Source organism: Lissotriton helveticus, chromosome 2_1 (genome assembly GCF_964261635.1).
Source record: "Lissotriton helveticus chromosome 2_1, aLisHel1.1, whole genome shotgun sequence".
Classification (NCBI taxonomy): Eukaryota; Metazoa; Chordata; class Amphibia; order Caudata; family Salamandridae; genus Lissotriton; species Lissotriton helveticus.
This window is the reverse complement of record NC_136059.1, coordinates 694,176,719-694,190,607: the sequence shown is the minus strand read 5'-3', so window position 1 is coordinate 694,190,607 and position 13,889 is coordinate 694,176,719. Positions and strand designations below refer to the sequence as shown.

At 52.0% G+C, this 13,889-nt stretch overlaps 1 protein-coding gene across 1 annotated transcript in view; it reads left to right on the top strand.

The window, feature by feature from the left end:
• SKIC3 (SKI3 subunit of superkiller complex) overlaps positions 1–13,889 on the top strand; it is a 1,397,627-nt gene that overhangs the window by 768,207 nt on the left and 615,531 nt on the right. Inside the window, exon 21 of the mRNA XM_078675399.1 lies at positions 302–380. Coding sequence (XP_078531525.1) covers positions 302–380 — 79 coding nt within the window. The remainder of the gene's footprint in view (positions 1–301; positions 381–13,889) is intronic.

The following is a 13,889-nucleotide window of genomic DNA, read 5'->3' as shown; positions in this document are numbered from 1 at the left end:
GGATATTTGACTTTTGGCATATTGCTTCAAATCTTGTTTGAATATTTCTAAGAATGCAAATATGTTGACAATGTTCTTATTACGGGCATATTTTGATTTTTCTTGGCTATATAATTTGTTTGCATATGTTTCTGAGTTGATTTCTGGTAACCTAACCAGTCTAATATCTATCTATATATATATATATATATATATATATATATATATATATATATATATATATATATATATATTGTGCAGTGCTCTGTTTAATATGCTACCCCAGTATATACTCAATGAAATATTGTATACTTTTTTACAGTGTCTTAAAAAAGCAGTAATGCTGGATAGTCAAAACCACCTATACTGGAACTCTTTAGGTGTTGTTGCCTGCTCCACGGGTAAGTTGTTAAAATAGCACGTGTTGCAATGTTTTTCAAGTTCTTTAATGTATCTTCAATGCACACATGCAACACTGCCGCCTGCCAGTCCAGCTCCCAATCTCTACCTCTCCCTGCAAGGAACAATCCTACCATGTAGACTTTGACCATTCTTGGCATGAACTGCACGTTCTTAGCAGTAGCTACAGTAAGCATTAAAGTAATATGCATAACCATTACAACACTTTCTCCTTACATACCAAAAAAGAAACAATACAGAAAAATGAATCTAACATTACTCATAACCAAGAGATTGAGCTAACAATGAGAACTAAGGAGAACACGGAAAGCAAAAATCTCTCTGAACAGCATGTCAACATGTCCCTTCCATACCGTCTTTATCTCATTACAAAATCTTTAAAACGGATTGGAAACCTTCTGCATCTTGCTGAAGGTCTCGTGGCAGATAATTCAAAATAACCTTTTTCTACTGCAGTCGACCTAGAGTGATCATGGGAAAGATCTGCTCCTGTGTCACTCAATACCTTATCGCCAAGATATTTTAGCAATCTAAACATGCTCCACTTGCATCCTGTGTGAACATACTAGGTTACCTCCTTTCTTTACCAACTGGGTTTCTTATCTGAAAGAGACATGTTAGTGATAGATTCCTTACCTTAGAATATCCCCAGGCGTCAGACTGAATTCTGAAAGTTTTTTACGTCAGCAGTACCCCTGCGCATTGGTAGGCGTCGTCATACGGCTCCGCGTATGTTACTGGCGTCGTAGACGCCGAGATGACGTTGCTGCAGCTACTTAGATGCGCCCAAGCGTCTGACGTCAGTTCTCTTTTTCCGCCCCAGCAAGCGCAGATCCGGAGAGAGCGGTACCCCCAGTCTTTTTTTGACTTTTATGGGGACTTTTTTTCTCTGTTATCAAGTATTTATCAATTTACAGGTGCATAGGGAAGCCCGGTTTAAAGTCCTGCGCAGCCTATCCCCACACAATGTCAGTAACCGATCCACCCCATGAGTGTCTTTACTGCCTGGGGCGCGACCACAACTCCGAGTCGTGCCCCCACTGCCAGGCCATGGCTCCGAAAACTTTGCGGGAGCGATCCCGAAAGTGGCTGGAGGCCCGGGAGTTGGTTCCGCTCCGTTCAGGGTCCCGGTCCCTAGGGAACGGCCGCGGAGCAATCGCCATCATTCGAAGTCTTTGCACTTGGAGTCAGATAAGGTGGAACACAAAAGGCGAAGAAGCGTCGTCGCTATTGGCCTTCCCCAAGCCTGTCTCGCGACGCGGCTAAGGGTGCAGGTGGCGCCGCCCCTGCAGTTCCCAATGACCTACCCGCCCTTTCCGGCCCAGCTGCAGGAGTTTCTTTCATCCATGGCACGAGGCTTCGGACTGTCCGGCCCCGCCAGGGCGCCATCGGGCTTCGCTGGGGGTCCTCGTTCTTTGACGTCGCCGGCTCCAGCCCGACGTCGTTAACGACTCCGGCGTCGATGCCGAGGGACCCCCGTGGATCCAGGCCTGGATCACTGTCCATGCTGGTTGGCCCTGTACGACCTCCACCAGCATCACCGGTGCTGGCCGCAGAGACGGCCGACGCCGTCCCTGGCTCCCTTCCGGGCGTGGGACAGGTGCCGGAAGGTTGCCGACCGATGCCGACGCCGTTTGGGAATTTCTTTCCCTTTGTCCACCCACCTCCGTATGTTCCACCTGTTCCACAGGCTATGGAGAACGGGGCGGACTGGGAGGGGTCTGAGGACCCTCTCGCAGCCCAATGAGAGTTAGACCCGGACTGGAATGAGGATCCGGGGGATGCAGGTGACAAGGATTATGCTCCTGAACCTGCCGCACTGTCTCCTTCTACCGTGGCTACGGAGGAGGGTGAATCATATTCTGTGGTGTTGCGTAGGGCAGCCGAGGCTCTCCACCTCGAGCTCCCTACTGTGGCCGTCAGGACTAACCTCCTGACAGAGGTGCATCGGCCAGCTTCTGCTTCTGCGGAGCCGATGCTGCCCTTTAATGATGCTCTCTCAGACGTTGTTTTGGACACCTGGTCGAGGTCCAGCACAGGGGCTTCTGTGGACAAGAATGTGGCCCAACGCCATCGCCCGGCCCCTGGCGTTACCGTTTTCCTCTCCCAACACCCCACCCCGAGAGCTTGGTTGTCCAAGCTTCTGCATCCCCAAGCGCATTCCCTTCCGCTCCTCCGGACAGGGAATCCAAGAAACTGGAGCAGTTTGGGAAGAATATTTTTTCTTCCGCCAGTTCTAGCCTGCGGTCTGTGAACACTGCATGTCGCTTGGGCTGTTATTCCCATTCTGTGTGGGATACGGTTGCGCAAGTGCTGCCTCAGTGTCCGGTGGAGGCTCGGACAATACGTTCCCTAGCCATTGCTGAGGGGAGAGACGCAGCCAAGTTCACCATCCGTTGTGGTCTTGACACTGCTGACTCGCTGGGCAGGGCAATTTCAACGACAGTGGTGCTGCGCTTTCACGCCTGGCTGAGGACAACTGGCTTTTCTGGGGATGTCCAGAACACGTTGATGGACATTCCATTTGACGGCACTCGCCTTTTAGCCGATAAGGCAGATTGCTCGTTGGAACGTTTTAAGGACTCACGGGCTACGGCCAAGTCGTTAGGCCTTTCGGTCACATGCACTCCTTGCGCTTCTGCTTTTCACTCCTTTCTTGGCCAAGGAAGGGGCGCCCAAGCACGTTCGTTTCAGAGCCACTGGCCTGCGCAGCAACAGTCTCAGCGCAGCCGCTGACGTGGGACCCGCAGAAGCGGGTCACAGGGCCAGCGTGCGAGTCAGTCCACAACCCCCCCTGCAGCCACTGCCTCCAAACCTTCCTTGTCCGGTGTTTCAGGCCCACTAGACGCCAGTGAGTGGCAGGATTCACCATCATCTCAACCACTGGTGCACCATCCCATTGGGCAAGTGTGTTCTGCAACTTGTCCAAAGGGGCTACTCCCTCCCCTTCGAGACTACCCCTCCAGCCATGCCACCACAGTGCCACCGCATGTCGGGGGATCACTTGACACTTCTCCAGCAGGAAGTTACGGCCCTCTTGGCCAAGGGGGCCATAGAGCGTGTTCCAACGCCAGAAGTAGGTTGTGGTAGTTACTCCCACTACTTCTTGGTTCCAAAGAAGGACAAAGGCCTGCGTCCTATCTTGTATCTTCGGGATGTCAATCGCTTCCTCCGAAAGGAGAAGTTCAAGATGCTCACACTTGCTCAGGTCTTGTCTGCCCTCGACCCGCAAGACTGGTTGGTAGTGTTGGACCTGCAGGACGCTTATTTTCATATCCCCGTCCTGCCGGCCCACTGGCGTTACCTGCCAATCATGGTAGGGCAGGAGCATTTTCAGTTCACTGTGCTCCCTTTCGGCCTTACAAGCGCCCCTCGGATGTTCACGAAAGTGATGGCGGAGTTTGCAGCTCATCTTCGTAGATCAAGGGTTTCAGTCTTCCCCTATCTCGACGACTGGCTGTTGAAGGCGGGCTCACCCCAGGCAGTCGTCTCACACTCCTCAGAATCTGTGCCTGGGTCGTCTCTGCTTCCCAGATTTTCTGGATGCGGGAGTGCCCCCGCACCCAGAAAAAGGAGTTTTAACACCATGTGCCTCATATTTGGGTAAACTGACCCTACTGGCGCATCTTCGGGCCAGTAGGCTCCATCAGGTTCGCGCCGGAAGCTCTGGTCTGGTGCCAATGCCCACCCCCCCATGGATGTGGCTATGAATCTAGATCAACACCGGTCGTAACTTTGCAAACATCCCCAGCTTAGGTCCCAATGCTGAGACTCCCGGCACCACACATGCCCACTGGCGGAGACAGCCCCATTTCTAACCATGAAGATCTGGAGCCAGACCGGCGCCTACCGGCACTAATAGAACCCTTGGGTTCTAGATCGTTTCTACAGTCCTATTCTGAAAGCCTAGGAATGGAGGAAGATGGGGAGGGGTCGCTGGACTCTTTACAAGACCAGCCTTACCACAGTGGACTGGACACCTCTCCAGATTCTCGCCTGCCTTGTTTTCCTACCGTGGATATGGAGAAGGAAGCATCCTAATCAATGGTGTCTGAAGGCCAGCCGAGGTCCTGGGCTTTGAGCTCCCTTCTGTGGCAGTGAAGACAAACCTCTTGATGGAGGTCCTGCAGACTGGTGTCTCCTCATCAGAACCCTTGCTACCTTTCAATGAGGCCTTAACTGATGTCCTACTAGTCCAGTCACCTGATTCAAGCCCAGCTCTGGGGCTCCTGTGAATAGGACAATTGCCCGCCGCCATCACCCTGCACCAGGTGACCCATCTTTCCTCATCAACCACCCTACTCCCGAGAGCTTGATGGTTCAAGCCTCTACATCCCAATGCGTGTTCTCTTCCACATCCCCTAATAGGAAATCCAATATTTTGGATCATTGGGCTAAAACATGTTGTTCTTCTTTAGCTTGGCACTGAGGTCGGTGAACATCACGCACTTTATGGGCCGTTATTCCCACACTTTATGGGTAAAGGTTGCGCAAGTGCTGCCACAGGTTCCGGAGGAGGCCCAGTCCATCTTCTCCCAAGCAATATCAGATGTTAGAGATGCAGCAAAGTTTGCCATTTGTTGTGGGCTCGACACGACCAACTCACTAGGCAGAGCAATTTCAACAACCGTGGTTGTTAGGTGCCATGCCTGGTTGAGGACTTCTGGCTTTTCGGGGGATGTTCAGGCATCTCTCATGGCCATGCACTTTGATGGTACCTGTCTCTTCGGAGACGAGGCAGATATGGTGCTGGAGCGCTTTAATGACTCCCGGCCTACGGTCTAGTCCTTGGGCCTCTCAGTGGCCACTCGTCCCCAGTCTGCCTTTTGCCCTTTTCGTGGCTACGGGAGGAGCTTTCAGCCGTGCCAGCCATATTCCAGCCACAATTCAATATACACAATGGTCCTGTCGGGTACGATACTCGATTCCTTCAGCACATAAACTAAATTTAAATTATAAATATAATTCACAGTCTTTTCATTATTTAAGGCAACACTCCAACCAAGGAGATTGCTCACCACATAAATCCAATATCACAAAACAACCCGGGCTCAGGGTATTCACTCGTTTTAATCTTTGAATTGATTTTTTCATTCATATGTAACCCTTATGCATATCATACTTTTTGAAAAATTATGTTCGAGGCATGTGGGCTGCTGAATTCATATCTATAGCATAGATCGCCGCCTAGTGTTGGGTCCGGATGATTGCACATTGTTGTCCTGGAAGAGTCTTCAAAGTATCACGAGATAGGTGGCTCCTCCCCTGGACTACAGTGCGCATGGGCATCGACTCCATCCCCAGATTGTTTTTTTCCGCCATTGGGTTCGGATGTATATTCAACATCTCCAGTTCGGAATCGAAATAGACTATTCTTAAGGCCTGAAGGCCTTTTCCCTATACCGTCGGTATTTTGCGGTCGGTGCCCAGCTCTGTTCCGACTCAGTTCCCGAGTCGGATGTCCAGAGGAGTCGCGTGGCTCTTCGGTGCTCGAGGCCCAGTCGACGCAGCAAGACTTTCGACGACACATCATGGAACTGAGTCCGTTCAAGAAATGTCCCATGTGCGGATCTAAGTACCCACACATCGACGTCCACGCCGTGTGCAACAAGTGCCTGTCGCCGGACCACGATGAAGCCAGCTGTATGGCTTGTTCCAGGTTTCGATCGAAGAAGACGATTCGACTACGGCGCGCCAGGAGGCCCGGAAATCGGCCCCGGCACCGGTGGACATCTTCGACAGAGAAGAAGCAGACAAACAGGAAGTTCATTTGCAGATTTCCCCTCCGGCGGAGGAGATCGACTACGAATACGACGCGGACGTCGAAGTGGTCAAAGACGAAGTCGTCGACGAGGTAGGAGACGACAATGAGGCCTATGGGGCCACCGGAGATAGCTCATGTGAAGAGCTAAGCCCCGAGCGAGCAATTACTGAGGCTCAGGTCGAGGGATTGCCACACGGCCTTACCCAAGACCTTCCACCCCAATCCACGGCCTCGCCTACGGGCCCGGCTACGGACACTTCTGCGGAGCCTACCTTGGTGATAACGAAACCGAAACCTTCGGTGTCGACGAAAACGAATCCTATGAAGACGCCGTCGAAACAAAAGACGCCTGTCCCTCCGGCCGCCTCCTCGTCTTCGGACAAGTCGGGGCAGCCGAAACCGAAGAAGGCTGTCGCCCCGGGGAAGTCGACCAAGGGCGCCGAGCCAAAGTCGGGCAAAGGTGCAGAGTCAAAGTCGGTCAAAAGCGTCGAGCCGAAATCGGCCAAGGGCGTCGATCCGAAGGCTGGGGCCCAGCGCCCGGTTCTCAAGGGCACCGACAAGTCAACGTCGGCGCCGAAAGCCGTCGGCGCGGAAAAATGGCATGGTGAGCCGAAGGGGCCTGATCCTGTGCCTCGGCCGGATAAGAACAAGGCATCGACGCTCGAGTCTTCACTCGCTGGTGGACCGAAGACGTCTGTCAGGTCGACGAAACCGTCCGCTTCCTTTACGAAGCAAGTGTCGGACTCTCTACAGCGCATCAGGAACAAGGCTTCCGCGGCCGCACCGAAGGATGCTTCCACGCCGAAGCCAGCTGCTACTACGCCAAGGTCTTCGACACCAATCCTGTTTACGTTGCCGCCGAAGGTAGCGCCAAAAGCCTTCGCACCACGGTCGGTCGCCAAAGCGCCCTCCCACGGGTCTACGGTGTCGAAATCTTCTCAGCCGTTTCGGAGCTTGAAACCTCGACAACCCTCGGTAGAGGAGCAGTCGGAGCACTTTATCGACGCCGACACCGGGAAACTAACCCTCTACAAAAGGAAGATCACGGCAACCCAGCCTTTGGAGTCCTACACCATTCCTTTAAAGCACAAGAAGCCTGCTGTGGACTCCCCTCTTCTAGTGGAGCCTCTTGCTCCACAAACTCCAAGAGTGGCTACACCCTCACCCACCCACTCAGATGTAGAGGGTGGAGGTGGTGAGGACGAGGAGTATAACTTTCCTGCCAACACTGATCCTGAGGATCACCAAGACTCATGGACAGATGCAAGTGACCCTGTGGATCAGCATACTGCACAGGACCCTCAGGTCTACAATGTCAAGCCCTCTCCTACTGAGGATTCAGCTGCATTTAATGCTCTAATTGAGAGGGCGGCTAAAAACCACGACGTGGAGCTCCACGCTGACCCTGTCGAAGTGGACTTCCTATTTGATACCTTTTCAGCAGCAGAGAAGACTGTCAAGACTCTCCCCATGCTAAAGGGGGTTCTGAAACATGCCGCAGACATTTTTAAGGAACCCACACGGGCCAGGGTGATCAACCCTAGGATTGAGAAAAAATATAAGCCGGCACCTGGCGACCCTACCTACATCAAGGGCCAGTTGCCATTGGACTCTCTGGTAGTTTCTAATGCCCGGAAGAGGGCGAACTCCCAGACCACTGGTGATGCTCCTCCCCCTGACAAGGAATCTAAAGTGCTGGAGGCATCAGGGAAGAGGGTGGCGGCTCAAGCAGCCAATATCTGGCGTATTTCTAATACCCAAGCACTTCTAGCCAGATATGACAGGGCACACTATGGCACGCTAGAGACCCTGTTACAACATCTTCCAGACCAGTATAAGGAGGCAGCTAAGATGCTTATTCAGGAAGGGGAGCTTATCTCCAAGGCTTCTATTAAATGTGCCCTGGACGTGGCAGACACCGCGGCCAGAGCCATTAATACCAGTGTCATGTTGAGACGTCAGGCCTGGCTCAGAATCTCCGGTTTCAAGCCGGAGATACAAACCACCATCCTCAATCAGCCAGTCAACCCGGATAGGTTATTTGGTCCAGAGGTGGATACCACCTTAGAGAAGATCAAGAAGGATACCGAGACTGCGAAATCCAATGGGGGCTCTACAGTCCCAGCAGTTTCGGAGCAGTACTTTCGTCGCTTCGGCATGTTTCCAGAGGCCAGATGTCCCAGCAAACGCAATACAATAAAGATGGGGCGCAGTCCTCTTACACCAAGCAGAGTAGAGGCGGCTATCGGGGCAACAGCACCAAGGGCAGAGGTCGCGGAAACAACAACTCCCGCTCCTCCGCCACCAACAAACAGTGACGCCCTGTCACTGCCCCCGACCATACTACACCTGTCGGGGGGAGACTCCAGCAGTTCCTGCCAGTCTGGAAATCCATCACCACAGACAGGTGGGTCAGAAAGCTTATCCAATACGGTTATTGTCTGGAGTTGACATCCACTCCACCCAGCATGCCACCAAAACACCGTCCTATGTCCACAGAGCATTTGCACATATTGCAGCAGGATGTACTCGTCATGCTGCAAAAAGGGGCAATCGAGCTCGTGCCGGTGGAGGAAGAAGGCATGGGAGTGTACTCCCTGTACTTCTTAATCCCAAAGAAGGACGGTCCCTCAGACCCATTCTGGACCTCAGACCCCTGAATCAGTTCATTCTGTCAGAACACTTTCATATGCTCACACTGCAGCAGGTTCTCCCGTTGCTCAATCAGGGAGACTTCCTCGCAACCTTGGATCTCAAGGATGCCTATTTCCACATTCCACTGCATCCATCACACAGAAAATACCTCAGGTTCACCATTCAGGGTCGGCATTATCAGTTCAAGGTCCTCCCTTTCGGGGTGACCACAGCGCCCAGGGTGTTCACGAAATGCCGGGCGACAGTGGCGGCGCATCTCAGGAGGCAGAACGTTCACGTTTACCCTTATCTGGACGACTGGCTTGTCCAACCAAAGTCGGCCCAGCAATGCGCCGCCAACATGTTCCACACCATTCACCTTCTTCACGATCTGTGATTCTCACTAAATTACCCGAAGTCGCACCTTCAGCCAGCCCATGTGCGGCAGTACCTAGGCGCGACTATAAATACTCTGGCAGCCACGGCTCAGCCAAATCCTGTGAGGATCGACAGCATTCAGTCACTGATCCAAAGGTTCAGACCGCAACACTCGCTTCCAGCAAGAGTGTTCATGCAGTTGATAGGCATGATGGCCTCCTGCATCTTCATAGTCCCGCACGCGAGGCTACATATGCGTCCGCTCCAAGAATGCTTGGCTCATCAGTGGCTGCAAGCTCAAGGGCAGTTGAACGACCTAGTGTTGGTGACCGGTCGGGCATACAACACTCTGCATTGGTGGAATCCACACAACCTTTGCAAGGGCCGACCGTTCCAAGAGCCTGTGCCGCAGATTATCCTAACGACGGACGCTCTCCAGGGATGGGGAGCTCATGTACTCCACTACACGGTGCAGGGACTATGGACTACGCAGCAAAAGAAGATGCACATCAACTACCTGGAACTGATGGCAATCTTCATGGCATTGAAGTCATTCAAAGTACATCTGTGCAACAAAGTCGTGTTGATCCGGACGGACAACATGACAGCCATGTACTACATTCAGAAGCAGGGAGGGACACACTCTCGTCTCATCTGGCTCAGAGCTTGTGGAAGTGGGCCATTCAGAGGAACGTCTTCCTCATGGCGGAACACCTCCCTGGCAAGGACAATCAGATGGCGGATCTGCTCAGCAGACACAGCCATCAAATGCACGAGTGGGAGATACACCCATCAGTACTCTGCCCGTACTTCCAGCAATGGGGTCATCCGGAGATAGACCGGTTTGCCACAAGGGAAAACCCAAAATGCCGAAGCTTTGCCGCCAGGTTCCCTCACCCACAGTCGCAGGGCAATGCAATATGGATGAACTGGTCAGGCAGATTTGCGTACGCTTTTCCCCCAGCACCTCTCATACCGCTGGTGGCACGAAAGCTAAAGCAACACTCGATGACACTCATCCTAGTTGCTGCAACGTTGGCACGCCAACCATGGTACACCACGTTTCTAGAACTATCCGTGGTACCGCATCGAAGACTGCACCTCACACCCAGGCTTTTGACGCAGAACCGTGGCGACATTCAGCATCCAGATCCGCAACAGCTCAACCTGGCGATCTGGCTCCTGAAGTCTTAGAGTTTGGCTACCTTAACTTGCCTCCTGAATGCATGGATATCATACGGGAGGTAAGAAAGCCCACCACCAGAGCTTGCTACGCAGCGAAATGGAAGCAGTTTGTCATTTCCTGTACTGAACACAACATCAACCCGCTAGATGCATCCACTCCCAACATCATCTGTTATTTGTTACATCTTTACAAATGCAATCTAGCATATGCTTCCATTCGGATACACTTATCCGCCATAGCGGCTTATCTCCAGAACATGCAGCATCTCTCCGTTTTCAAAGTGCCTGCCATTAAAGCCTTCCTAGAAGGGCTAAAGCGGGTCATCCCTCCCAGGACCCCGCCAGCTCCTGTATGGAACCTCAATGTGGTCCTCACCAGGTTGATGGGCCCAACTTTTGAGCCTCTACATTCATGTGAGATTCAGTTCTTAACGTGGAAAGTGGCTTTTCTCATTGCCATTACGTCTCTACGATGTGTTAGTGAGCTACAGGCGCTCACTGTACAAGAGCCATTCATTCAAATTCACTCCAACAGGGTGGTGCTGCGCACTAACCCTAAATTTCTTCCTAAAGTGGTTTCGCAGTTCCATGTCAATCAGACCATTGAACTGCCCGCGTTCTTTCAGAACCCAGAGACAGTAGCCGAAAGAATGCTCCACACTCTTGATGTCAAACGAGCTTTGATGTACTACATTGATAGGACCAAATAATTTAGGAAGACACAACAACTCTTTGTTGCCTTTTCAGCCCAGCACAAAGGCAACCCCATTTCCAAAGCAGGTATAGCCAGGTGGATCGTTAAGTGTATTCAGATTTGCTATCTCAAAGCTAAGCGCACTTTAACGGTCCCCCCCCAGAGCCCACTCCACCCGGAAGTTGGGGGCCTCCATGGCTTTCCTTGGTAATATCCCTTTGGAAGATATTTGTAGAGCAGCCACATGGTCTACACCACACACATTTACTAAACACTACTGTGTAGATGTGCACTCCAAGCAGCTGTAGGGCAGGCTGTTCTTAAGACACTTTTTCAGACGTCTGCAGCTGGCACAGGCGGCCGCCGTTAATGGAGGGACTGCTATTTATTCTATGCTATAGATATGAATTCAGCAGCCCACATGCCTCAAACTGAATATACTACTTATCAGTATGCATCTGTTCTTGGCATGTACGGCTGCTGACATTCATATCGCCCGCCCTCCTCCCCGGCGCCTGTAGCGGCTGCAGAATTTACACTTAATCTTAGCATGGTCATCGCTCACACTGTTACACTCCATCTTCGCCACAATGGCTAAAAACAATCTGGGGATGTAGTCGATGCCCATGCGCACTGTAGTCCAGGGGAGGAGCCACCTATCTCGTGATACTTCGAAGACTCTTCCAGGACAACAATGTGCAATCATCTGGACCCAACACTAGGCCGCGATCTATGCTATAGATATGAATGTCAGCAGCCCTACATGCCAAGAACAGATGCATACTGGTAAGTAGCATATTCATTACAATTCATACATATTTCTCAAAATACGGTGCAAAACAGTATAAAGTGATTTACAATGTGACATATAGTGAAATAGTGACATTCAAACATGTGTATATACAAATCAGTGAAGAGTGGAAAAAGGGAAAGTCTTGTGGCCAGTTTCCAAATTTAGTTAAAACTATCACGGTAATCCACTTCAGTTTAGATGTAATGAAAACGGATATTCTATGCTGATCCACATATATTAAAGTCGTCGACGTTTCGACCCTATGGACGCCTTAGTTGTGGGTCTATAACGGGTCTCCTTCAGGACAAGGGGATGTGGAAAGGTCACCAAAGGGCATGCGTAAGTTGGGCCCAAGATAACGATCTAGAAGTTATTTCATCCGCCTAGGATTATATCCCTTACTTGACACGCCTAGTGCCAAACATGATTTCCAAAGGAGTGTAGGTACACAGGGCTAGGAGTGATTTAGTTGTTCCACAAGCCCAAGATACTTCGTCTTACTCAGGGAGTCCAGTAATCAATTTCAATGATGCCTACTTCTTATCTCAATACACGAGGCGTGGATCCGATATGTACCTCCCAACTATTCCAACCGCCACACGTCTCTTCTTCCGTGTTCGAACACGGAAGAAGAGACGTGTGGGTGTTAGATCACGCTGACTGCCCCCGAACGAAAGACTACGATTTCTTAATTAGAACGCCTGACTAATATGGCGGTTGGAATAGCTGGAGCTCCAACCGTTCGCTTGGCATTGAGTACGGACAATCCCGACTAGTTAGGACTAAAACAACTGTGAATCTGGACACTAGGAGAGTCAATCTACCCTTGAGCACCGAAATGCTCTTGTTACCTCACCCACGGGCTGCGGGTGCATAGGTGCGACGTCGTGTCGGGTTTCTGCGTTGAAGTGTATGGAGCCTGAAAGAAAAGATGCTGCAGGCCACCAGGAGAAAGATGTCCGGTGTGATCCAAGGGTGGATCAGGAAAGCTGAAGACCTGAAAGCAGAGGGGACAATGTTCACAGTCACTAGCCAGTGAGTGGAGTGGAACCAGGAAGGAACCAGATGTCGTCGTCGCGATCAGGTGAAGAGTGGACGCTTGACTCTGCAGCCACGTGGACCAGGAGGTGTCTTCGACGACCAGGGTGGAGGCACGAGCTTTTCCCACGCAGGCTCTCGCTGTCGGCGGTGTCTGTTCCGGATTCGGTGTCAACAGGCCTTGGCAAAGGCAACCCACGTGGTGAGTGGAAAAAGCGTCTAGTGCGGACTAGGAGAGTCCGGGGTGCTCCTCTTTTGGTAGGGAGCAAGGACCAGTCTGGAGCAACCAGACCAGCAGTGAAGATTTCAAGGATCGTCGTCTAGGAGGCCACTAGCCAGCCGGCAAGTGACCAGACAACGCGTCGAGCAGCAAACAAGCAGAAGGGCCCCACGCAGATCTCGTGGAAGCGGGAGGGCTGATCTTCGCTGCAGGGGCTGCTCGGGGCTGGGGCTTCTCAATCCCCAAAGCACTTGGTCGAGTTTACCTCGGGAGTCGTGCTGACAGCGAAGTGCAGTTTCTTTCAAGATGGCCGGTCCCACGTGTCTCGTCGCACCCACGGATCTCAGCTGTGCTGCAGATGTGAGTTGAGGTCGGAGAGGTCTGGGAATCCGGGTCTCGTCAGGCTCTGAAGTCTGGATCCTCGAGGGAAGACGACAAAGTGAAGCCGCTGGACGCTTGATGGTGCCTGCAGTTGCAGGGTGGACACTCCTTGCCCACAAGGGAGATTCTTCAGTCTTCTGTGGAGCAGAACGTCGAAGTCCAGAGTTTCTTCTTGTAAAGTTGTTCAGGATAATCTAATTTGGAATGGGACCAGCTCCTACCTTTATTCTCCTAAAGGGGGCTGCCCTACTGACTAGGTCCCTCCCATGGGTGGGACCAGGAAGGGGGGTGGTTACACCCCCTATCCTTTGTCCGGTTTTGCGCCAGAGCTGGGGCAGGGATGCCCCAGCAACTGGTTTGAACCGGTGTATGCACAGGGCACCTTGTGTGCCCCAGGCATGTC